This window comes from Myodes glareolus, chromosome 2, assembly GCF_982192425.1.
Source record: "Myodes glareolus chromosome 2, mMyoGla1.1, whole genome shotgun sequence".
NCBI classification, from domain to species: Eukaryota; Metazoa; Chordata; class Mammalia; order Rodentia; family Cricetidae; genus Myodes; species Myodes glareolus.
The window spans coordinates 138,486,067-138,511,262 of NC_142027.1; the positions used below are offsets into that span (position 1 = coordinate 138,486,067).

The window sequence follows — 25,196 nt, forward strand, 5'->3', positions numbered from 1 at the left end:
TTGTAATAGCTGAGCTGGATTTGCCCATTTGAGACTCATTTCTTTTCACACCCACATGATCTATCGGCCCAGCTCAGGCCCTGAGCCCCATCTTATAGATGGTCCAGATGGGGCCTGAGGCTGGGAGAAGCTAAATAACCCTGCACAAATCACACACACACACACACACACACACACACACACACACACACACACACACATACAGAAGGCCGGGTCAGGTAAACTCCAGCAGAACAGCAGGTTCTGACACTCAAGGACAGACACCCGAAGTCCCGGAACAAATCAGTCAAATGTGCTAAATGAGCAGTCATCCCTTCGTCCTTCTCACCTCTGAAACTGGCTTTTGGCTCAGCCTCCACACCTGACACCAGGGCCTTTCTCATTATGGCCATGCAGGAAACCAGGCAAGTAGGGATTTTGTCTAACTCAGGCTCCCACTATCAGCAGAACAAGGAATCTGCTCCTTCACGACAGGCTGGGAAAGCATCTGCCCAAAGAGCTACTGTCACACTATGGCCATGTTTTTTTGTTTTTTGTTTTGTTTTGTTTTGTTTTTAACAAAGCAAGTCACAGAAAGACACCCAAATTCAGGAGACAGGGAAGTGGGGTTCCATTTGGTGAACAGTGCTAATAGTGGGGGTTCACCAACTAGTTTTTAGCCTCCCTGGCAAGGTGCAGAGTGGACTTCCCTGCCCCGACTGCCTTTGATCTTTCTTCCCCGCCTATTGATCCTCCATTGGGGTTTATTTACTACTGAGAATGAAGCATCAGAGAGACCGGTTCCCCCAACCTGGCCTCTCCCTTACCAATAGCTTTGCAGAGGGAGCGTGGAGGGCTTCCCAAGGTCTGCAGGGATCCGGATGCAGCTTTACTTCGTTTAGCCTACCGCTTGAAGTCGCAATAGACTTCAGGTCGCCTTGGAAGTCAGCATTAGCGGAAGGCTTCTATCTTCCTGATTGGACCTGAATATTTAAGATTTCAAAAGCTTGTCTGGGCCCGGATTTAATTTTGAAAGGGGAAGGAGGTTGCTTTTGAACTTCAAGAAGGCACTGGCTGCTCAGCAGGGGCTGCCTTAACAAAGGAGAAAGCCAAAAGCCCCGTGGTCATGAAAGATGCCGTGGAACACCAAAGCTGCCTGTTGGTTAGCCTGAAATCAGGCTTCAGAAGGGGCACTGTTTAAACACTGGGTATAAGGCTGGAGCTCTGCTCCGTCCTCCGGCTGGATTTTAAATACTCCCTAATTTGATTACTTAGGGGACAAGCAAGCAGAACCGACTCAAATGAACTTCTCTGTTAATTATTCGGAGCTTCTAATTGTGTAATCAAACACCAAGTCTTACAAAAAGCTTGGAGGCGCATCCTACCCCCCACCCCAGCCTGGCTCCTACCTTAGGGTCTGTTTCTTGTGTTATGGTTGTGAAGTGCTAGATACCCAACAGGCCCTGCGTCTGAGGGGCAGAAGAGTCCCTTTCCTTATTGGTGACAGCAGCCTGTGGGTCTGCTTCTCGGAGCCCCACATTATGAGAAACCAACCTTAAGTTCACCTGACCATTTTCGTCGCCTGTATCTGAATAGTTTGATCCACAGCCATGATTCTGGCAGTCTGACCAGCCTAGACATTGTGAGTGCTAGCCCCCAGCTGCCAAAGTTGCTCTGATCACCTCATCTCCTCAGATCCCTGCTATATATAGGTTGAGAGTCAGCCAAGTACTTCATGGGTCTTGCACACCCAAAGTCGTCCTTCAGAGAGAAAGCAGATTAAAAAGGAAATGGATGCAGGGATATATGGATGGATGGATGGATGGATAATGAAATTTACGAATGGGTAGGAATATGGTTGGATGGATGCGTGAATGCATAAGTATGGCTGGATGGAAGGATGAATGGGTGTGTGGTTGGGTAGACAGTTGAGTGGATGGATGGATAGATGGATGGATGGATGGATGGATGGATGGATGGATGGATGGATGGATGGATGGATGGGTGGATGGGTAGATAGATGGATGGGAAGGTAAATAGACAGATGATAAATAGACAGACAGAGAGAGGACAGATGGATGGATAGAGAATGAAAGAATAGAGGGATTTGAATAGTCAATTGATTGACTATACAAGAAGTTATTTCACACAATAAGATTCCTCGTTTGTGTATCAATAAAGACCCAAGACCCCATAATCATTAAATTCAAAATCTCAAGACTCTAAAAACTCAGTTTTTTCATAACTCATTTGACCACAAAAATCAGACTTGAACCAAACTGAAACTTGACATGGAACCCCAAATGTAGAGTCTTTATTTCCTTCACTATGCACTTACTTTATTCTAGGCATGTTAATGTATTTGTAAGAGTCTGCCCCAGGCCCATTGGAGGGGTTATAAAAACACACGCAACATATCGCATTCAAAAATGCCAGCGTGACAAATTTGGTGGCACTTCTGTGAGGAAGGAGTCGCCCACAAAGCCTGCTGGGCTTTAGTCTTTATCCAGAAAGTTTCCAGGCCATGAGGGAAGAATACGATGCTGAAGAGGAGGGCACTCTAATAAAAATAATTGAGGATCACAGAATAAGAGATGTACAGACCCCCATGGCAGGGACCTGGGGGGTGAGGGTGAGGGAGGGGCCGGAGTTCTGGTCCTCTCCTGAGCTACAGAGTGCGGTGCTAATGACTCTGGCTCAGGTGGCAGCGCTGGAGATGATTCCCCGAGAGCCCAGAAGCATCTGGCACACAGCGCTCCAGTGACTCTGGTCAGTAAGTGCAAACCAGCGATTTCACTGCGTGACTCTGCACGCCCACACCATCCTCCCGGGACATCCGGTCGCGCTGCGCTCTCGGATACTCCTAAGTGTTCCTGATGCTGGTGCCAGTGATGAGCGAACAAGGCACAAATGCAGAAAGGAGGACATTTATCTGTCCACCACCACCGTAACCGCAACCTCACCCTGGACTCACTCCATAAAAGAGCCCAAGTCCAGAACTCATGCAAATACACCCAGCCTCCCACAGTCTTCACCCAGGAAAGCGGGGGTCTCTCTTAGCCCTGGGTGTTTTTGTCCCGAAAAATTCCACCTAGGGATAACTGCTCCGTCTCCCAAAACAAAGCAGTAAGGGGAGAAAAATCATACTAGAGACCGTTTGTTCAGCCTGAATTTATTGTGTTCCTGTATGATGGGGGTGGGGACTTGTAATAAACCAAGACCGCAAACTGAAAACTCATTAAGCTGTTTGTCACGCAGGGACCCAGGTGGCAGCAAGAGCACAATAAAGAAAATCAACAAGGACAAGTCCATGGGGCAGAGGTGGGATCACTTTGTCACCGCGCCAAAGGTAACCGGAGCCCACCCTACCTTGAGAGCCCAAGCCCACAGACAGCCTACAATGGGCAAGGTTCATTTGTACAAGTCTAGGTGATTTCCCAAGAAGAGGAAAAAACACATGCTATTGGATATTTTTTGTAGATTTTAATTAAAATAGTTATCTGGGGATTATAGGAAAAATGACATTTGGCCAGACACACTAGAAAAAGAGAGGAAAGACGGGGCTGGGCACCTGTTACTAGAAGGAACCGGATTCAGCTCACTCTATCTTTTTGTCGGTAGTCTCTCTCTCTCTCTCTCTCTCTCTCTCTCTCTCTCTCTCTCTCTCTCTCTCTCGTTATCTCTCCCCCTCCACTCACTAGGTAGGATATTCTTCCAAGGCACATGTGTCTTCACTATTAAGAAGATATTTTGAAGTCTGTTACCTTCGGTCCAAAGCTTTGCTCACCCCCGTGCCCAAGGACATCTACTCAGCAAATGAGCACCCAGATAAGAGCAACAACAAACAGACCTTTGTCTGCTTATGGAGAGCGCAGCTATGCGGCTGGGGTGGATACAGATCCTGTCCCTCACGCACAGAAACAATACAGTGCTCACCCCACCTAACACACAGTGCCCACCCCACCTCTCACACACTGCCCACCCCACCTAACACACAGTGCCCACCCCACCTCACACACAGTGCCCACCCCACCTCACACACAGTGTCCACCCCACCTAACACACAGTGCCCACCCCACCTAACACACACTGCCCACCCCCACATCACACACACTGCCCACCCCACCTAACACACACTGCCCACCCCCACCTCACACACACTGCCCACCCCCACCTAACACACACTGCCCACCTCACCTAACACACACTGCCCACCCCACCTAACACACACTGCCCACCCCACCTCACACACAGTGCCCACCCCACCTCACACACACTGCCCACCCCACCTCACACACAGTGCCCACCCCACCTCACACACACTGCCCACCCCACCTCACACACAGTGCCCACCCCACCTCACACACACTGCCCACCCCCATCTCACACACACTGCCCACCCCACCTACCACAGTGCCCACCCCACCTAACAGAGTGTTAGTGAGAAACTCTGGGGAAGGATGTGAAAACTCTCTGAAAAGTGTACAGTTGGGAGCAGACAAGAAGGCTCAGAAGTAGAGGCTCTTGCAGTGAAGGCAGATGCTGTGAATTTGGTCTCTAGGACCTGCATGGTGGAATAAAAGAACCAACTCCAGCAAGTTTGCCTTCTGACCTATACACACACACACACGCACACACACACACACGCATACACACGCCCCTAATATGTGCATGTTTGGGGAAACACTTCTCAGCATACTGACAAAAAGGCCAGTTCCTTTAAATGTTACTCCAGGCTACCGTCCTAGCGTCCCACAGGGCCCCACTCTTAGAGAGGGTCACCTTGGGTCTGTGTGTTAAACATAAGGTTCTTCAGGGTCACACTCCCCATAATAGGACTGTTCTGTTGTTTCCTGCTCTGTCATCAGCATCCTCGAGGACCCGAAAAGCACCAGCCTTTGTTTTCTCACACAAAGTTGCTATGGAGACACTGTGTGCATCTGTCTCTAGAGACCCACAAAACAGCAGGAGCCATGAGCCTCAGGATAAAAAAGAAAAAGTGTTCTTCCAGAATGTTCAGTACTGCTAGTCTCCTGCAGAGCGTGTGGGTCATGCCCTGGGGACGGTGTGGTCCAGTCTGGGGTGGCAGGACACTGGAGACACTGGAGACACTGGAGACACTGGAGACACTGGAGACACTGGAGCACCTACTCTGGCTCGTCCCACTTTGTGACTTTGGACAAGCCCTTTCTTCTCCTCGCCGACCTCAGTTTACCCCTCTGTAAAGTGGAGCCCTGGAAAGACACCCTAGCCAGCAGCCCCGGTTGGGTGTTTGGCATGTTTAGACCTCATCAGTAGCAGACAGTGTCCTGAGGGAAATCTTGTGGATGGGAAAACCAAGCTGAGTGGAACCAGCAGGGAGTGGTGAAGTCTGTGGCAAAATGAAGCCCGGCCAAAAAAAGAGGGCTGACTCTCGTCACAGCAGGCTTCCTTATTTTCAACAAAAGTCAAACACTAGGTTTTTTTTTTTCTATAAAAGTCTCCAAATTTGTAAAACAAACAAAACCTTGGATAGTTAAATGTATCTCCCCATGGCACCCAATCCCTGCTTCTTAGAAAGCATAAGGATTCACTCAGGGGAAACTTCCCCCTTTAAAAAAAAGAAAAAGAAAATCCCCAAAAGGGAGGAAGGGAGGGAGGAAGGGAGGGAGGGAGGGAGGGGGAGGAGAGAGGAGGGGAGGGGAAGGGAGAGGAGGGGAGGGGAGGGAAGGAAAGAGAGAGAGAGAGAAAGAGAGAGAGAGAGAGAGAGAGAGAGAGAGAGAGAGAGAGAGAAAGAGAAAGAGAAAGAGAAAAAAGCCAGTTCCTCCTGAGACGGAATATGGCAGCTGGGTCACATCACTCCTGAGCAAACTGTGAAAGCCAGAAAAGCACCTGGGACTGCAGTCCGGGAGAGTCAGTTCGATAAAGGGCAAATGACAGGCTGAAGCCCACCACATCCCCCCAACATTCTAGCTTTCCCTCACTCTCAGTCAAAGTGTCAGCCCTTCACTTGGGTCCCTGGCTGGGGCGACTAATTGAACGTTAATTAGGGGCAACTGCAGAAGCACAAGATGAACTCCCACCTCAGTGAGGAGCATGAACACCGCAGTTATCAGTTCCCTTTGTGGCCACCTCAGTCCACCCCACTGTTTTATAAATGAGGAAACTGAGGCAGAGTGATCTAGTCCCTTGACTCTGAGTACAGGGCTCCTTGCAAGATCCCAGGTTGCCCCTGAGACACAGTCTGTTAAACCTTCCACAACAGTGTTGGTCTAAAGACTCTTGTCCTCCAGAGAGCACCAGGGACTCAGAAGTGGCTGCTGAAGCAGGAAGATGACCTCTGTGTGTCCCTACTATCCCTGAACTCTGACACCCTCTCTCACAGGGTGGCAGGGGTGTAGAGTGTCCCATCAGGCAGACCAGCTCCTGGTCAAGCTGCAGGGTCAGGACAAGGGAAGCCTCCTAAGTACCATAAGAGTCTCCCGGCACCATCATTTTGTAATCCTGAAACTGGCTTGGAGAACTGGATGAAGCCAGTCCAAACTCCAGCCCCCCAGCCTGTTGCATGCTGAAGTCGCCTTCTGACTGTGCAAATTTTTGCCAGAAAACATGGGGAAAGACGTAAAGCAAAGGTAGGAATGGGAGAAGAAGGCCCACAACTCTACCCCCTCCTCTTCCCGCACCTTTTCCCTTCCTCGGTGCAACCATGAAATCCCTCCCTGCTTCTAATACAGGGAAGTTCCGCCCATATTCAAGGCCCTAAAATGTTACTACCAACACTTGTGCTTCAGTGCAGTTGATCGCTGGAAGCAAACGTGTTGAGTGTAATTTTCACCTAGTGTCATGGTGTTAAATCTTGGTGTGGCCTTCAGGATCCCCTCTGCTCCCTGCGGCCTTCATTCCCAGAACATTAAATATTAGGAGTTTCATACAAATATGGCACCAACCTGAATCTCCAAAGCACTTTCATTTTAAAAGCTCTCAAGGAAAATTATTTCTGAGACTGGGGAGATGGTTCGCTAAGTCAGAAGGCATGACGCACAAGCGTAATGACCTGAGTTCGAATCCCCACCACTTAAACACCAGGTATGATGCTTGCATCCCCAGCACTGTGGGGAGAGTGGTGGAGACAGGAGGATCACTGGGACTTGCTGGCTGCCTGCCTGGCTCCAGGATCAAGGAGAGACCCTTCCTCAAGGGAATAAGATGGAGGACGATAGAGTGGAACACGGCTTGTCTCTCTCTGCCCTCTTCTTTCACTAACAGACATACATACACACACGCACACACATGCACACATGCACACACACGCAAGCACACACACACAAGCACACATACATTAACACACACATACACACAAGCACACACACGTGCACACATACGCACACATGTGCACACATGCACACATGCAAACACACACACACACCAAGCTCTGTCACTTCTCTACAATCTCCATGGCATCTTAGGTGACATTAAAAAAATCATTAGTACAGGGTCAAGGGGACTTCCAGCGACACACACAGAAAAGAACATCTTCTGAACATCTTGGTTGGTGACACCGGTCACTCCAGGTCCAGCTTGTGTCCATGGTGTTTTCAAGGAGCCAGGAGGAACTGAGTCCTTTGACCCCCTCATCTTGACCTCATCAGGGATTAGAAATACCACTTTCCACAGCCTGAACAGACACGAGGACCAAAGGAACTGAATCAAAGACCCGGATATTAATCCACACACCTACAAACACCTAATTTTTGACAAAGAAGCAAAAAATATAAAATGGAAAAAAAGAAAGCATATTTAACAAATGGTGCTGGCATAACTGGATATCAATATGTAGAAGAATGCAAATAGATCCATATCTATCACCATGCACAAAACTCAAGTCCAAATGGATCAAAGACCTCAACATAAAGCCAGACACACTGAACCTCATAGAAGAGAAAGTGGGAAGTACGCATTGGCCCAGGGAACCACTTCCTAAATAATAACCCCAGTAGCACAAACACTAAGAGAAACAATTAATAAATGGGACCTCCTGAAACTAAAAAGCTTCTGTAAAGCAAAGAACACGGTCAACAAGTCAAAATGGCAGCCAACAGAATGGAAAAAGATCTTTACTAACCCCACATCAGACAGAGGGCAGATCTTCAAAATATATAAAGAACTCAAGAAACTGGTCATCAAAAGAACAAATAATTCAGTAAAAAAATGGGGTACAGACCTAAACAGAGAACTCTCAACAGAGGAATCTAAAATAGCTGAAAGACACTTAAGGAAATGCTCAAAATCCTTAGCCATCAGAGAAATGTAAATCAAAACAACTCTGCGATTCCATCTTACACCTGTAAGAATGGCCAAGATCAAAAACACTGATGACAACTTATGCTGGAGAGGTTGTGGGGAAAAATGGAACACTTCTGCATTGCTGGTGGGAGTGCAAGCTGGTACAGCCCCTCTGGATGTCAGTATGGCAGTTTCTCAGAAAATTAGGAAACAACCTTCCTCAGGACCCAGCAATACGACGTTTGGGTATATACCCAAAGAATGCTCAATCGTACCACAAGGACATGTGCTCAACTATGTTTATAGCAGCTTTGTTTGTCATAGCCAGAACCTGGAAACAACCTAGACGCCCCTCGACCGAAGAATGGATAAGGAAAATGTGGCATATTTACACAATGGAGTACTACACAACAGAAAAAAAAAGACATCTTGAATTTTACAGGAAAATGAATGGAGCTAGAAAACATTTTGAGTAAGGTAACCCAGGCCCAGAAAGACAAATATCATATGTACTCACTCATAAGTGGCTTTTAGACATAAAGCAAAGAAAGCCAGCCTACAAATCGCAATCCCAGAGAACCTAGACACCAATGAGGACCCCAAGAGAGACATACATGGATCTAATCTACATGGGAAATAGAAAAAGACAAGATCTCCTGAGTAAATTGGGAGCATGGGGACCATGGGAGAGGGTTGAATGGGAGGGGAGAGAAAGGGAGGGTAGCAGAGGAAAAAAAATGTAGAGCTCAATAAAATCAATAAAAAGGTGAAAAAATAATTAACTCAATAAAATTATGAAATATAAAAAAGAAATACCACTTTTCTTTTCTTTCCTTACTTTCTCCCTCCTTCCTGTCCCCCCTCCTTCCCCTTCCCCCTTCCTTTATTTACCCATCCTCTCTGACATCCCTCTCTTTTCTCTCTTTCCTTCAGACCAAGAAATTCAAAATCCCCACAATTCGCACAGCCAGCCGCAAACCCAGCCGGCGGGGCTCCACTCTCAGTCTGACCAGGACCAGTGGGGCTTCTTCTCCCCAGAGCAGCATGATGTCTATGAACCCCGGCTCTGACGAACCCCCAAGTGTGGTCACGCAGGCCAGCAAAGACATTGAAGACAATGAGTCATGGTCAACTAAGCAAGACGAAGAAAGTCTCCACATCAGTAAGTCCTACCTAGGATCCCACCACTGTCTGCCTTTTTATTTGTAGTCTTTGAACCTCTCCTGCTTTACCCACAGCCCCTCTCAGGAGAGACACAGAGGTCAAAGGTCTCGACCACCCGCCTTGTTCAGTATCTTTGGGTCCCTTTCCTTGACAGCCCTGCCTGCCCCAAAAGGCTGAAAATGTCCCCTGAAATTGTGTCACTCTGAGCCATCTCCACAGACACAGCCACAATCACCAGTTACGTTCATAACACTAGAAACTCTATTCTTATTTATCTTGTTTTTCTGTAAAGTTTTATTCTTTCCACATTTCATACGTATAGAGATCATGGTTGAGACATTCCTACCTTATCCAGCCCCTGGTTTTTCACAGGTTTACAGAGGTGTCACTTTCCGCTTGGCTTGGGCTCCTTTTGTGTCATAGAGACACAACAGCTGCTTACAGAGCCCAGGCTGCACTGTGGCTCCCGTCCTCCGGCCTCAGTCTCCCGGACCCTGGTGTATGTAGGCCACCCCGCCCGGCTAAAGGCACCGCTCACCTTAGTCATACATTGTCAGATGTGCGCGCCAACAATCTCCCGAAACTGACAAAACCATCTCTGCATCCATGGTCACAGTCTGACTTTTGTCGTAGCTTTTTGTTTGTTTGTTTGTTTTTACTTTTTTACTCTTTTGGCTCTTTGCTTTTGCTCATTTGGGGGACCCACAACCCAGCTCCCAAATAAATACAGGGAGACGTAATTCTTACTTACAAATGCCCGGCCTAGCTTGACTTGTTTCTCACCAGTTTTTCTTAGTTTAAATTATCCCATCTACCTTTTTGCCTCCAGGCTTTTTCCTTTTCTTACTTCTGTAATCTTCCTCTCACTCCTACCCCATGGCTGGCTGTGTGGCTGAAGTCTGGGGGGTCTGGGAGGCTGGGTGGATGGCTGGGGGTTGGGGGTGGGGGCTGGGGGGCTGGAAGTCTGGGGGTGGGGGGCTGGAGACCTGGGGGGCTGGAGGGGCTGGGGGTGGGGGTCTGGGGGGGCTGGGGACCTGGGAGTCTGGGGGGCTGGGGACCTGGGGGGCTGGGGGCCTGGGGGCCTGGGGCCTAGGGGACTGGGAGGACTGGGGGACTGGAAGCTGGGGACCTGAGGGGCTGGTGGCTGGGGGCCTGGGGGCTGGGGGACTGGGGCTTGGGGGCTGGGGGGCTTGGGGCTGGGGACCTAGGGGGCTGGGGAGCTGGGGGTTGCAGACCAGGGGGACTGGGGACTGGGGCCCTGGGGGGCTGGGGGGGCTGGGGCTTGGGAGCCTGGGGGTTGGGGGACAGGGGATCTGGGGGCCTGGGGGCCTGGGGAGCTGGGGGACTAGGGATCTGGGGACCTGGGGGCCTGAGGGGCTGGCCCCTTCTTTTCTTACTTCTTCCTCCCCTCCTCCAAGATTTCTCCTTCTGTTTATTCTCTCTGCCTGCCAGCCCCGCCTATCCTTTCTCCTGGCTCCCTATTGGCTGTTCAGCTTTTATTAGACCAATCAGGTGTTTTAGGCTGTCAAAGTAACATAGCTTCACAGAGTTAAAGAAATGCAATATAAAGGAATGCCACACGTCTTTGCACCATTAAACAAATATTCTGCAGCATAAACAAATGTAACATCTTAAAATAATATTCCACAACAACTTTAAAACGCTACTATCAACCCATCAGAAGACATGCACATCCATTGTCCCTGTCCTTCCCCAGTCTAAACCTGAGAGGCCACAATCTACCATTCTACACAGAGATGTGTGTTTTCTCGTATCCATGATCTTTAGTAATTCACATTTGGATTTAGAGCCCTTAGGAGTCTACTGAAAGCTATGGTCTTCATTTAAGGAAGACATCCAAAACCATGAATACTCTCCAAGGGTAAGGAAACCTCCTACCTCAGGAAGAGAAACTTGCAACTGGATTCCACAAACCATGTCAAATATTCTCTCAGGATTTCCTGCATTGAGCAAGTATAATAAAATCAGATATGTAGAGGGGCCTCAGTGGGTAGAAGTACCATCCCTGCAAGAAGAAAGATATGAGTTCAAATCCCCAGAGCCATACAAAAGTCAGATGCATAGCTCAAGTGTCTGTAATCCCAGCATCCCCACAGAAAGACAGGAGGCCAAGGCAAAATTATTCCTGGGAGCTCATGGGCTAGTTTGCCTCATATACACAGTAGGAAAATGGCAAAGAGATCCTGTCCCAAACAGGTGGAAGATGGTGAAGTCGGCATCTGAGCCAGGCTGGCCTGGGAAGAGCTGGCAAAGACTGGGTGCTGTTTAGATTCAAGGAGATCAGAGTGGATCTAGGGTCTGGACATTACCTGGTTTATCAGAGCCAAAGCGCAAAACCAGAAGTTCAGGGAGTCAGGACCTGTCAACAAGGGCCCAAGGAAGACTCGGAGCTCTCAAAGTCACTGTCTGGATGGGAGTGAGTGAGAGATTGATTCCTCTAAATTTCTGGAACCTTCTTCCTTCAATGCCTGTGTGTTGCAAGCGCAGGATGTGGAGGGAATGGGTGGTGGTGCACGTAAAGAAAACAAGGACGGCAGTAAACAGGGAAGCTCTGAGTAGCAGGATGACTAAGGTCGCAGGTAAGAGGAGGAGGATGGCCGTGAGGGCTGAGCTGGAGACGCCTCGATCTTCCCATGGGGTTGGAGTGGCGCTTGCCCAGCTAGGATGATCCACAGAAGCGTCTTGCACCCCGATCATTGAGCTGAGACTTGAAGAGATGGGGCTTCCACCACTTTCCATCACTAAGGAACCTGAAGGAGCTGCTTAACAGGGGTGGGGTTTGCTGTGCTGCAAGGGTTTCGTTTCACGGGCACTGACATCATTGCTTCAGGAATATGGCGAAGGAGAGCCTCGCTCAGAGATAACCACCTCGCAGCGACAGGGAGCCGAGTGAGTGAAAAGGAAGGGGCTGGACCAAGGCGAGTCCTGTGAGATGTACGCTCCCACTAAACTACTTCCTCCAACTACACCCAGGCTCCCAGCAGCTTGTTCAGCACGAGTCGCCATTGGATTAGCACACTGGCAACGCCTGCGCCCTCGCGACTTGTGCCGTCCTCAACAGCACCATGCACTGGAGGCCAAGTCTTCAACACACGGAGGGTTATTTCACTTCAAAATCATGACAAGGGTCCACTGGCATGGGGAAGGGTGTGGAAGCCTGTCTGAAAAATCAGTCAGTGAGAGGCAGGAATGAGGACAGTGTGGCCATGTCTTAGATTCTTTCCAAAAGAACTGTAGGGATCTGAATGTTGACGCAAAAACTTAGTTTTCAAAGGCTGACACTCTCCTCAAAGCAGACAAAATACAACGGTGATCTGGATTTGGCCAGTTTGGAAAATAATCAGGAAATTGTTTGGAAAATTTCCCAAACAATATTTCTTGTCAGACTCTGAGACAGTTTTCTCTGGCTGCAGCAGAGGGGCTGGAAAGATGGCTCAGTCTGTTAACCAGGTGCCAAGCAAGCGTGAGGCTATCAGTTCATTCCCCTCACCCACCGAAAAAGCCAGGTGTGGTGGTGCCTACCAGCAGTTTCAGTGCAGCAGAGAGAGACCAGAGAGTCTCTAGGCTTTGCTGGCCAAGCGGTCAGTCAGTCAGGAAACTCCAGGTTCAGTAACAGATTCTTGTCTCAAAACATGGGGTAGAGATCAAAGACACCCCATATTTGCCTCTGGCCTCATGCATGCCCACACATGAGTATGTATTACGGGGGGAGGGAGAAACAGGTATACATCACAATCAAAAATAAATTAATTTTAAAAAATCCTTCAAGATCTATCAAACCAGGTAGATATCTGTAGCCAAGAATCATGGGATAGTTTTAAGTCAGGGAGTGTGACCTGCTAGACCCTATGAGCTGCCCCTTCTGGGGCAGAATGGGGTCCCCGTCTGATCCCCCGACTCATGCACCATCCTGTCTCCCGTTCCATCAGACCTGCAGAAGCTCCTGGAGATGGTCCGGGAAGACTCCCGAAGAGCGATCATGCCGATGACTGAGCTGCAGAAGAAAGTTCCCAGGTATGTCCCCTTAATTCAGTCAGATAGCCGTGACAGCCACAGTGGCAATCCCCAACTCGTGATCCAGCTAGTACACTGAGCTGTGTACTTTGTATGTGTGGACTCCCCTGGATTCTTACAACAACCCCTAGAGGAGGAAGCAACTACCTTTACAAACGAGGCAGAGAGGCTAAATGACTTGCTAATGGCTACACAGCTGGTGGATGTTGATGTAAATCTAGAACTTTCTAATGTCTTGACTGCTCTGTCTGTCTGGGACCCTGTGGGCTGGTACTCACCCTTCTCATGAGTATTTATGACTATGTGTAAACTATGTGCGCAAGGAAGAACTTGGAAACTTAAGATTTTAAAACCTAGGATTTTTACATAAAACAATTCTGCAGTCAATGTTGGCCAGAGACTCTGCTTCTGCAGTGGGCAGTAGTTAATACAGAATCTCAGAACTAGTCACAGCGATGAGCGCAAGTGATTGTACTTTGGATTGCTTGATTCTAAATGAGACGCGTCTATCAACTTCCTGCAAGGCTTGTGGAACATTACAAAAGAGGGGGTGAAAAGAGGGTACGAGCTGGAGGGTGGGGAGGGGTGCCTTGGAATGCTGTCTTTAGGAAAAGGCATGGCTAGTGCATTCATAAACGTCCTGCAGCTATGGTGACATGCATAAGATCCGAACAAGATCAAGTCATCATGATCAGTCAACATTCCAACAGGCAGTACTAATTAGACTCAGTGGGTTACACAAAAAGAGGGAGTGCTGGAGAGATGGCTCAGAGGTTAAGAGCACTGACGGCTCTTACAGAGAGGTCCTGAGTTCAATTCCCAGCAGCCATGTGGTGGCTCACAACCATCTATAATAAGATCGGGTGTCCTCTTCTGGTATGCAGACAGAACACTGTATACATAATAAATAAATCTTTATAAAGAGAGGGGGGACATGGAGGTTGGAAGGCATGTGTTGAGGGGTGTCCAGTAGCGGGGTTAGGAGGAAGGAGTTTGGAAGAATGTGGTCAAGATAAATTGTTTCCAGGTATGGAGTTGCCAAAAATAAGCAAAAGAGCTTTGAGTTAGAAATCACTCGGCGTGCGAAGCCTTGGGCTCCATCTCCAGCACTGCAGGGAAAAAAGACAGAGAAACAAAATATAATACAAGCATGGTGGCACATGCCTGTAATCTCATCGCTCACAAGGGGGAGGTGCGAGATCTTGAGTTTGAAGCCAGCCTGGGCTACATAGCAAGACCCTAACACAAAAAGGATCATTGGTCTAGAAACTCAAGAGAGTTTCTTCTTTCTCTGGGAGAAACTTTAAGCTGAGCTTTGAGATGAGGTCAGCCGGGGAAAGGCCTGCCTGTCAAAGGTACAGACCCACGTGGCAGGGGAGGGTGGAACATTCATTCAGTCAGCCGAGTACAGTCAGCTGTGTGCAGACCACAGCATCCTCAGGGAGCGGAACACGGCCAGAATGGAACAGAGAAAAGCATCCATTGGCGAGGGACTTCATCTTGGAAACCCTCGCCTGAAGGGTTTGTAGTCTCACCCTAAAAAGCATGGGCATCCTTGAGGCTCCCAGCATCAACTAGCACAGCTGGCTCATAAGAGAGTAGTGTTGAACTTGAAGCTGAGGTGTCTGTCTTCCGGGGGGAAAGTCCTGCCCATGGACCTGCGGCCTCTAACTTCTCCTGAGAGAATGCAGGGTAGAGTCAGAGATCTCCAGTGTAAATCCCCCTGAGCAAGCAAATTACTTACAGAAAATAAACAGAGCCCAAGAAGAGGTTTATCATGAGCCTCAGCCAACTGGGACACCAGCCATGACTTATTGGTTCTTGTTAGTGCTGTAATTACCCTTCTCCCGATGTTTCCGAATACATCTTGCCCCACCTCTGTGTCTTAATGATGAATCTGTCCGCCGCTGCAGCCTCAACTCAGACCCACCCCCTCAGAATGCATGTGGAGGCATTCTGAGACAGTTGACCTGTAAGGCACTCGCCCCGTCAGCAGCAGTGACAGACGAAGGTGACAAACTCAAAGGCTGGAGTGTATCTTCTGAGTCCCATGTGGAGCCTGGGGCTGAGGACCGATGACTCAGTCCTAGGCTGCTGTGGAAATGAGATTATGAAGCACCAAGGCACAGCTTTGGGACCCCATAGACTAGCGAGTATCTCCAGCCCATTACTCAGTTTCTGTGTGACCACATTGCTTCCCCGATACTTGTCGCAATGCTGTCAAACAAAAAAGCACCTTAGCAACTTACCCAGAATGGCTGTAGTGAGAATTAAGTCATACTGTTGTTGCAAAATCCTAGGAATTTTCCAGAAGTCGCGTCTATCTCCATGAGTCCTCAGAGCATCTAGGGACACAATGCATTTATTAATACCCCAGCTTCTTCCGGGCATCCAGCTAGCAGCCAATAGCTGCAGCAGGAGCAGCGAGCGCAGTCATGGCTTCTGTCCTTTATATAGGAGCGACAACCTTTACAACCTTTGCTGAGGCAGGTGGATCAGCTATCACCATGGTCACATGTTCTAGGTGGCTTTTTATTGCCATGATGAAACACTGACCAAAATCAGCTTACAACCCCAGGCTACAGCCCAGTGCTGAGAGAAGTCAGGGCAGGAACCTGGAGGCTAAAGCTGACAAAGAGGCCAAGGAAGAACGTTGCTTACTGGCTTGATCCCCATGGCTGGCTGGCTGGCTTTGCTTTCTTAGACCGCCCAGGACCACCCGCCCAGAGGATGGCACCACCCGCGGTGGACTTGGCTCTTTCCACATCAGTTATTAATCAATAAAATTCCCTGCAGATGTGCCTATGGGCCAATCTTGGGGAGGCGTTTTCTCAATTGAGACTCAAATGCTTTAAGCTCTGTCAAGTTGGAAAAAAAAAAGACCTACCTAGCACAGCACACCTCACAGATGCTCACAGATGGAGAACATCCATGATGACTTCCATATGGTTTATAGATCCCATGGCTCGGGGAACCCTGTCTCATGTGAACTCTGCATTGAATTCAACAATAAACATAAGTACAGAGAAACTGTAGAAATCTCCCTTTCTCGTTAATTCTTTCTAGGAAAAATAAAATCTCCCCAACTGAGTAAAGCATTAGATACTGGAGCTTGCGTGATACGGCCAGGGACACACACCATGCCAGTTCACACTGAGGCCAGCTGATAGGCTAAGAGGCTGATGGAGACCGCTGAGCCTAACCCTCAGCCTCCAGGCTGCAGGAAGATGGCATCTTTGTGAAACGCAGTGATGCTTCATGCCCGAAGCCAGGAATCACAACTACTGCTGCTGGTGCCCAGACCTCGTCTCGGACTCCAGGGCAGCTCTGGTTCTAATAAGTGCTTCAAGTGGGCACTGTTTAAGAGTCTGGGGAACACTCTTGTGTGTAGATTTCCACAGAATATGTAGTTCTGGCTTTTGTGTGGAGTCTGATGGGGGGATTCTAGGAGTACTGTGATTCTAGAGGTGTGAAATTGTAGATGAAGGTGAGAGTCTAGACGAGTGTGGGACTCTAGGCGAGTGTGGACGTCTAGGTGCGTGTGAAAGTCTAGGCGAGTGTGGAACTCTACGCAAGTGTGGAAGTCTAGGCGAGTGTGAAAGTCTAGACGAGTGTGAAAGTCTAGGTGCATGTGAAAGTCTAGGCAAGTGTGGAACTCTAGGCGAGTGTGGAAGTCTAGGCGTGTGTGGAACTCTAGGCGAGTGTGGAAGTCTAGGCGAGTGTGGAACTCTAGGCGAGTATGAAAGTCTAGGTGCGTGTGAAAGTCTAGGCAAGTGTGGAACTCTAGGCGAGTGTGGAACTCTAGGCGAGTGTGGAAGTCTAGGCGAGTGTGGAACTCTAGGCGAGTATGAAAGTCTAGGTGCGTGTGAGAGTCTAAGCGAGTGTGGAACTCTAGGCAAGGGTGGAAGTCTAGGTGAGGGTAGAATTCTAGGTGAGGGTGGAACTCTAGATAAGAATGTAACTCTAGGCAAGTGTGGAATTCTAGGTATGTTTTTCAAATTCCCCATCTGTCTGTACATGTGTGTGCAATTGTTGTGTATTGTGAAATTCTAGGTGTGTTTTTAATTCTAAAAATGTATATATAATTTTGGTGTGTGCGTGCATGCATATGTGTGCCCGTGTGTGTGTGTGCATGTGTGTGTGTGTGTGTGTGTACATTACACAATTAAATTGTGAGTTTTTGAGTATGGTGCAATTCTATAGTGTCTGTGTGCAATTCTGGGGTTCTACAATTCTCCAGAGGAGGTAGATCATCCTGGCATCTGTCCGTGTGTCTGAGTCTAGGGAAGTGAGGTTTCTGAGCACAACTTAGCCCAGCACAGCCAAGTCTCTGAACATACATGTGGCCTAGAATCTGTGTTCTCAGCAGACTCTCCAGGTGCTCCCTCCACTGTGACTCTGTAGCTCACTCTGGGAGGAGGCAACTGGTCCTGGCATAGACACGGCTGCTGCAGTGGTACCTGGCACCTGACCCTTTGTTACAAGACTCCCCTTGTTTTGTAGCATCCAGAATATAGTCAAGGAAGTCAAGAGCGATTCTGCCTGGAAGGAATGGCCGACCATCTACAAGTCCAGGTAGGAAATTCTGAAACCTCCAGCAACTGGAAACAGGGTGGAGAGGCAGGGAAGCTGGTCCTGACCCAGGGCCAGCACACAGATGCTGGGACAGAAGGGCTGAGAGGGGCACCTCTCCTTCTTTTGACCTCCCTACACGTAAGATCCTTTTGATGCTGGGCTGGCAGCAAATACCCAGACACTTCTCTTCAACGGTTATATTCCATGCTTTCCACTAAACTCTTCCATCCATGACGAAACGTGGCCCAGGTCCCCCTTCTCGTCTATTTTAAGGTGTAATTCCATTTTGCCTGTTTGAGCTCTGCGGGCCACTGATGCACAGGCCTGGAGGACCTCACTCTGAATCAGCTTCCCTGTCACGTGACATGGAGTCAGTCCCCTCTGTGGCCCGGGAGCTGTGCCCAGGTCCGGAAACTTCAATAAGCAAATGAAACAAATACGTTGCACACCCCAACACCTGATTGGAGCGTCCTTGTGCTTTGGGGCCCAAGCTAATCCAGGGAAGCCCGTGGGTGCCTTCCAGAAGGTTGTTGTAAATGCACATTATAAAGTGTGAGGATTCCGAAGGCAGCTACAGTGGTGAGGTCACTAGATCACTTCCCAGTTTGAGGCATAGTCTTCTAGGAGCTTACTGATGCATTACAGAGTAAGACTTCAGAGGAGGGCTGCAAACACTGTGACTTTGGATTAGCATGGAGTGTAAATGATCCTTGAGACTCTCCCACGATTCCCATGTGACATCTAAATGCCTGTCATTGCCATCTCAGTTAGAAATCAGTTAAAATCGAGATGTGTTCCTCTGTTTGCCTCCAGGGGTCTCCTGAATTATGCCCATTTTTGAGAATTGATAATGCAATAAGCAAGCGCTAACGAAATAAATGTCAGTCAGTGTGCCAGGTGTGGTTGATGCCCACCTTTGACCCTAACGCTGAGGAGATAGAGATGGGCAGGTATCTTGTGAGCTCAAGGCCACCCTGGTTAACATAGGGAGTTCCAAGCTAGCCAGAGCTACATAGCAAGGCCCGGTCTCTCTCAAAAGCAAAACTGGTGCTCATGGATCAGGACATGACTTGGTTGATAAAAAGCACTTGTCATGCAAGCATCAAGGCCTGAATCTTAATCCCCAGGACCCACATTAAAAGCAGGGTGTGGCAGCACGTGTTTATAACACAGACATACACACATGTGCGTGTATGTGCATGCACGTACACACACACACACACACACACACACTGATATTCAAATGTCCTGGGAGAAAGGCAGAAAGGCAACCTGGAGTGTTGGATCTGATCTGGAGTGAGCATCTACTTGTGGATGCTAGCCTGGCTGCAGTCACGGGGTGGAACAGTCGTGCAAGGGATCTAATTGATCCATACCTAGACAGGCTCCAAGGATGCAATAAGCTGAGTGATTCCAGAGGAGGTGACTGACAACCAGGCCAGACCCTGAATCTAGATGCTGGATTCTTATCACCTGGGTCTTCAGCTCAATGTGGATGTCCATCAGAGGTCCTAGGAAAACAGAACTGATAGCAGGATCTGTTTCCCTAAAGGGGAGTTTTGTAGACTGGTTAAGGCTGTGGCCTGGCTCGTCCAACAGCAGCTGCCCCCCTAGGGAAAGGCCAGGAATCTAATACTTGTTCAGTCCATGAGGCCGGACGTCTCAGCTGACCCTCAGCCTATGTTGGCATCCTGAAGAAGCGGGTTCTAGCAGCCGTGAAGGAACACCTCGGCAGCAGGATAGATGAACAAGAGTGAGGGAAAGCAGACATCCTCCCTCCATTTCCTTCTGTGCGTGATGGCAGCAGGAGTGGCCCAGATTTAAAGTGAGTCTTCCCACCTCAAACAATCAGGATTTAGTGTGGTCGTCCCATCTTAAATGATGCAATTAAGGAACCCCCTCACAGGTGGTGCCCAGCCACTTGGTTTTAGTTAGTTCCAGGTGTAGTAAAATCGACAGCCAAGATTAGCCGTCACAGTTTAGCAAAGTGTCTGCTCAAATGAAGTGTCAGTCTGGAGTGAGGAACACCAAACATAACACAGGAAGACTCAGCCACTCCTGTCCCAGCATGCACCTGTCGCTATTGGAGATAGCATGTGATCCCTACACGAATGCAAAAGGTCAAAGTTGAAGAGTCTAAGGACACAGGACTCGCTATGGACCATGAGACAAAATGGCAGTAGGGATGGTGGGAGAGAGACAAGAAAGGCACTCCAGGCAGAAAGATGACAGAAGCAAACTCCAAGATTGGAGATGACGGGCACTGAGTCCTGGTCCCCAGGTAAGAATCTTCTCTGCGCCTGAGTTCTGGAGGACTAGCTCATGCCAGCCTGGGCCTCCGAGGAACCGCTGATAGAAAACAACCGGAAATTGTCCCTTGGTGTTTCAGTGAGAGATCCAGCACTACCAGTGGAGAAAGCCACACCCTGGTGACGCAGAAGAAGTCAAAGGGGTAAGCCAGGTGGGGGGCTGCACATCGTGGGCAAGAGGGAGACCTCACCATGGTAACTGCATCCTTGCTCTCCTAGGCATGTGGGGAAAGCTCGGTACAGACCAGATTCCCCAAATCCATAGACAGGAAAGAGAGACAAGGGTCTCCCAGACCAGATCCTGAGCGCCCTGAGGAATACGACATGAAATTCCTCTGCAGCCCAAGCACCCCGGGCTGTGTCCTACATTTACAGCCTTGTTTATTCCCCAAGCCCAACCCTGCCGGGCCACAGCATCATCTCAGTTTATAGAGTAACAGGTTGAGAGCTGGCCACACGCAACGTCCCGACTGAGGCCGCACAGCTGAGAAGGGGTGAAGCTGGAGTTGGAGGCTCGCTCTCCTTGGCATCCACTGGGATCCAGTTGAAGCCAGCTCGCTGTGGCTTGTGTATAAGGCCTGGGTCACCTCCCATTCTTCCAACCTCCAAAGGATGCTGGGAGAGGAGCCACTTGGAAACAGAGAGCCCAGTTGGGCACTAGCAGTTCCCACTTCAGGGTATCTTGGGCTCACAGAGGCCAGTGGGACCCATGAGGCTACCAGGAGTATGCATTGGACCCCATTTCTCAATGGTTTCTCTTGTCTACAGCCGTGCTAACCGGGACATCATCCATTGCAAGAGCGGTGTGTGTAGCACTATGCGGGCCAAGTTTTACAACATAGCCCAGGAGGCCAGCTTCTGCCTACAAGACAAGATGGAAATCCTTATGAAGTAAGGGCAGACACATGTCCAGCCCATTGCAAGGGCTTGTACCTGGTACTGCATGTTCAGTATGTATGCAGTCCTGGAGCTGGAGTGGTGACAGGGAGACACCTTCGCCACCCTTGGGGAGCAAACTCTGCCTCTTGAGAAAAAGAAACAAAATCACTGCATCCACAGAGAGACACAACTTAGCATCACCCTATGTGGGAAGAAAACAGGTGTTTTGTCTGAAGAAGATGGATGGATGTGGAGGGGGGACAGCAAAGGAGAAAGAGGGAGGGGGAAGCAGGAGGGGATAAGGAGGAAGATGAGGAGGAGGAAGAGAGAGGAGGGGGGAGAAGCAGGAAATGAATAGGAGGGGAAAGGAGAGGGGGAGAAGGCCAGAAACTGGGGACCCCAATTCAGGTTGGGTGATCAGGGAAGTCCTGTCTGATGAGGCGGCTTTAGGAGAAGCAGAGGAACCCAGAAGAGAAGAAACTAGGAAGAGAAGTGTTCCAGGTGGCAGGTATCTGGGGACTCTGATAGGAGCAAGAAGAGGCAGTGACTCCACATCACACACAACCAGAAAGTTGTCAGTGGAGTTCAACGTTAACAGGCCACCAGAACCCTCCTGGTCCCCACCAAAACCCATCCCCTAACTAAGGTGACCACGGACCCAGGGAGCTCACCACTCCCAGGGCCCTTCCTGCTCAGAACTCACCATCTACAGAGACAGGTGAGTACATGAACATCTACCCCACAGGGCAGTGAGGGCCAGCAATGACGGGGACAAGCAAAAGACTAAGAAACACAAAGAGCCGGTGTCCTTCCTTGTAATCAAAGAGTGCACATTTGTTTCCCGGCCATCCAGACCCAAATAATCACACAAAACTGTATTAATTTCAACACTGCTTGACTGATGGCTCAGACATATTTCTAGCTAGCTCTTGTATCTTAAATGAACCCATTTCTATTAATTTGTGTATTACCACCAGGCAGTGATTTACCAGTAAGGTTATGGCCTCTCCCCTTCAGCAGTCACATGGCTTCTCCCTGACTCTGCCTTCTTTCTCCCTGCATTCAATTTAGTTCCCCCCCCCACACACACACGCAGCTCTATTCTGCCCTACCATAGGACAAATCAGCTTCTTTATTAACCAATGGTAATAAAACATACTCATAGCATACAGAGGAGAATCGCACACACTTCCTGACCTGGGAAAGCCACCTGAACATCTTTATGAAGGAGAGATTCTCAGGTTAACTATGGCAGTGCCATCTCCAGGGTACCACGTTAGGCAATGTCCACCAGTGTCCTCCACCAGTGAGCTGGGAGCTTTGTGGTTAGTTATGCACTGTTTATGGTTCCCAACAGCCCCACAGGTGAGGGGCTTTATTTAACCCCCCTACAGATGCTACAAGCACACTCAGAGAAGTCTTGTGCCAAAGGCCCTGTACACGACAACACAATAAATTGTGTTGTTACAAAACAACAAAGGTGGGATCCAAACCCAGAGAATCTGGCTAGGAAAGAAGGGGAGAACTCCAAGGAAAAGCAGTCCCAGAGCATAGGATGGAGCTGCCAGATGTCAGCTGTGACTGGCTCTTGGGATGCTTACGAGGTGATCAGAGAGCTAGACAGAGTCCATATCCAAAAGGCTTCACTGGCCTGCCCGCTCCTAGTATGGAGATCACACTTTGTCCCAAGGGCCCTGATTGCGAGAAAGAGGCTCAGAATTCTGAGCATGCTGATGTGGTTGGGAAGTGTAGAAACTGGATTATACTGGATTATCAGGACTTTGAGGAATAAGTTCCTCTAAGTTCCTTGGTCTAAGTGAGATGGAAAGCCCTGGATGCTGGATGTAGGGCATTAGTGTGAGCATCGTCACAACCTGGACTCTCTTTGGAGAGAGGGCTGTGTGCGAAATTAAGAAACTGTGGAAGAGAACAAGCAACGTGAGTTCAGCACCTCCTGTGTGCCCGGCAGAATGCTCAGCGCTCTGCACACGGAATTTAATTGTCGTCTCTGAGAGACGGTGAAATCACGTCAGCCCATTGAAGAGAGCTATGGCTTCTGAAAGAGCCCACCTGTAGCCACAGGGGGAGGGGTCTGTGTCTCTAACTCCTCTCCCACTTCACACCATCTCATAGGCGCCAAGAAGAGCGGGGTCTCCAGAAGTTCCACTCCTTTATTCTCGCCTCAAATTTCCAAAAGGATGTATCAAAGATGAGGCACCAGGTCCCGGTGATGAAGGGGGACGCAGAAGAGATTGCGGATCACTGGTAAGACACCGAGGACCAAACAAGATGGTCCCTTAGCGTTACATCATGGTCAATTCCAGACTTCTTCAGTGGCCTAGAGGTGTCTCCTCCCAACTACTGTCTGCCCCAACGGGGTCCCCCAAATCAAAACACAAACAGGAAAGAACCTGTCAGCTTCACAACCATGTGTCATAAAACCTGTCCTGGTCTTCACAGTTATTGCAATTTTGACCCAGACTTAGAAATAAGGAGAGCTCACTTGCCACCCCTCCCATGTACATGTGCATGCGCACGCGCACGTGCGCACACACACACACACACACACACACACACCTGTCAACCAGATGTCTACAGAGCCCTAGTTCCCTGAGGTTATGTTTGCATACCCCTGGAAACACTGTGCCCCAGCACAGGCAAGAGGACAGACAGACAGCAGCAGGGTGAGGGCTGGGGTCTGCTGCATGACAGAGTGATGGCACTGAGTATTTCAGAATAACTGGAGGGAGGAGGCTGAATGGCTCCCAGTGGAGAAGTAATGAATGCGTAGTGGATGCACTAAGCATTGAAATTGGGACGTTAGGCGCTGTTCACAAATGCATCCAGTTGGGACAGTATGCACTGCATATAAGTTCTGACCCTTGCTGGGTGTGGTGCCACACCACTTTGATCTCAGCGCACAGAAGACTTCAAGACTGGTCTGGTCTCCGTGATAAGTTCCAGGTAACCCAGTTACCTCGTGAGACTCTGTCTCAAAAAGAAAAAGAGTCCGACATATTTTAGGTCATGAACCCCATTTTGCCAGGATGAGGAAAACAAAATCTTTTTTAAAAGATGAGGAAAAGGGAAAGATGGACCTGGAATCCCTCCCACGTTGCTATTGACATGAAGTAGGAACTTTCCAGAGGAACCCTGAGCTGTAGGGAGATGTGGGAACCACCCACACTGCCCCACATGTCCAGGTCTTTGCCGTCTCATGAGCAGTAACTGTCCTCGGAGTCACATGGGCTCCCAAAGGTGCCTCATGTAAGGGGGAGGGAGAGTGAGTTTGTAGCCTCCCCTTTGGGAAGGAGAGTGGAAGGGGAATAAACTAACTCCCACGAAGATAGATATTAGAGTGGGAAGTTAGTGTTGAGCTTCCCCCAGTGAGGAACAGTCAGCGTCTCTAATGATGGGGCTTTGGGTATCATTATGGGGAAACAAGCGCCCTCCATAGCATCGTTAAAATCAAGTCAAATGAACCACAGCCCGCCGACAAGGGTGCTCAGCTGGGACCCTCACTCGCTGAGTTACTCATCCACTCTGTCTGATAATAACGATTGGACAGCTGCTATCTTCCAGGCACAGGTAGTTCAGCACTATGTGCTGAGTAACACAGACAAAGTTCATGCTTTCCTGGGAACTCATGCTATACAAGACACATGAATAAATATACAAATGCATACCACAAGTACAAAGATGAGTATCCAAGAATGTTTGCTGGGTCAGGGCTATTCTTCAAATACACAAGCACACAAGTACGGTGGCACACATGTGGTGGAAGAAAGAACTTTTCATCACCATTATTATAAATGATGTCATAATTCTATAATTGAATTAGTAGTAGTAGTAGTGCATATGGGAGACTGGGAGAGACAGAAAGATGGGGGCATGAGCAGAGTTAAGGGAACAACTTTGTGGGTTCTGTTCTCTCCTTCAACCTTTTTGTGAGCTCTGGGATCAAACTCAGGTTGTCAGACATGTGTGACAAGC

The 25,196-nt window shown here is 49.1% G+C and overlaps 1 protein-coding gene across 3 annotated transcripts in view; it reads left to right on the forward strand.

Annotated features, from left to right (window-relative positions):
- Positions 1-25,196, forward strand: part of Ccdc60 (coiled-coil domain containing 60) — a 174,118-nt gene that overhangs the window by 141,613 nt on the left and 7,309 nt on the right. For all 3 annotated transcript variants that reach the window (XR_015737336.1, XR_015737337.1, XM_087903774.1), the window contains exons 6-12: positions 3,238-3,328; positions 9,175-9,403; positions 13,356-13,440; positions 17,944-18,015; positions 20,405-20,467; positions 21,093-21,215; positions 23,337-23,468. Coding sequence is in view for 1 of the 3 variants with exons in the window: in XM_087903774.1 (XP_087759900.1) it covers positions 3,238-3,328; positions 9,175-9,403; positions 13,356-13,440; positions 17,944-18,015; positions 20,405-20,467; positions 21,093-21,215; positions 23,337-23,468 (795 nt within the window). In the remaining 2 variants the exon portion in view is untranslated. The remainder of the gene's footprint in view (positions 1-3,237; positions 3,329-9,174; positions 9,404-13,355; positions 13,441-17,943; positions 18,016-20,404; positions 20,468-21,092; positions 21,216-23,336; positions 23,469-25,196) is intronic.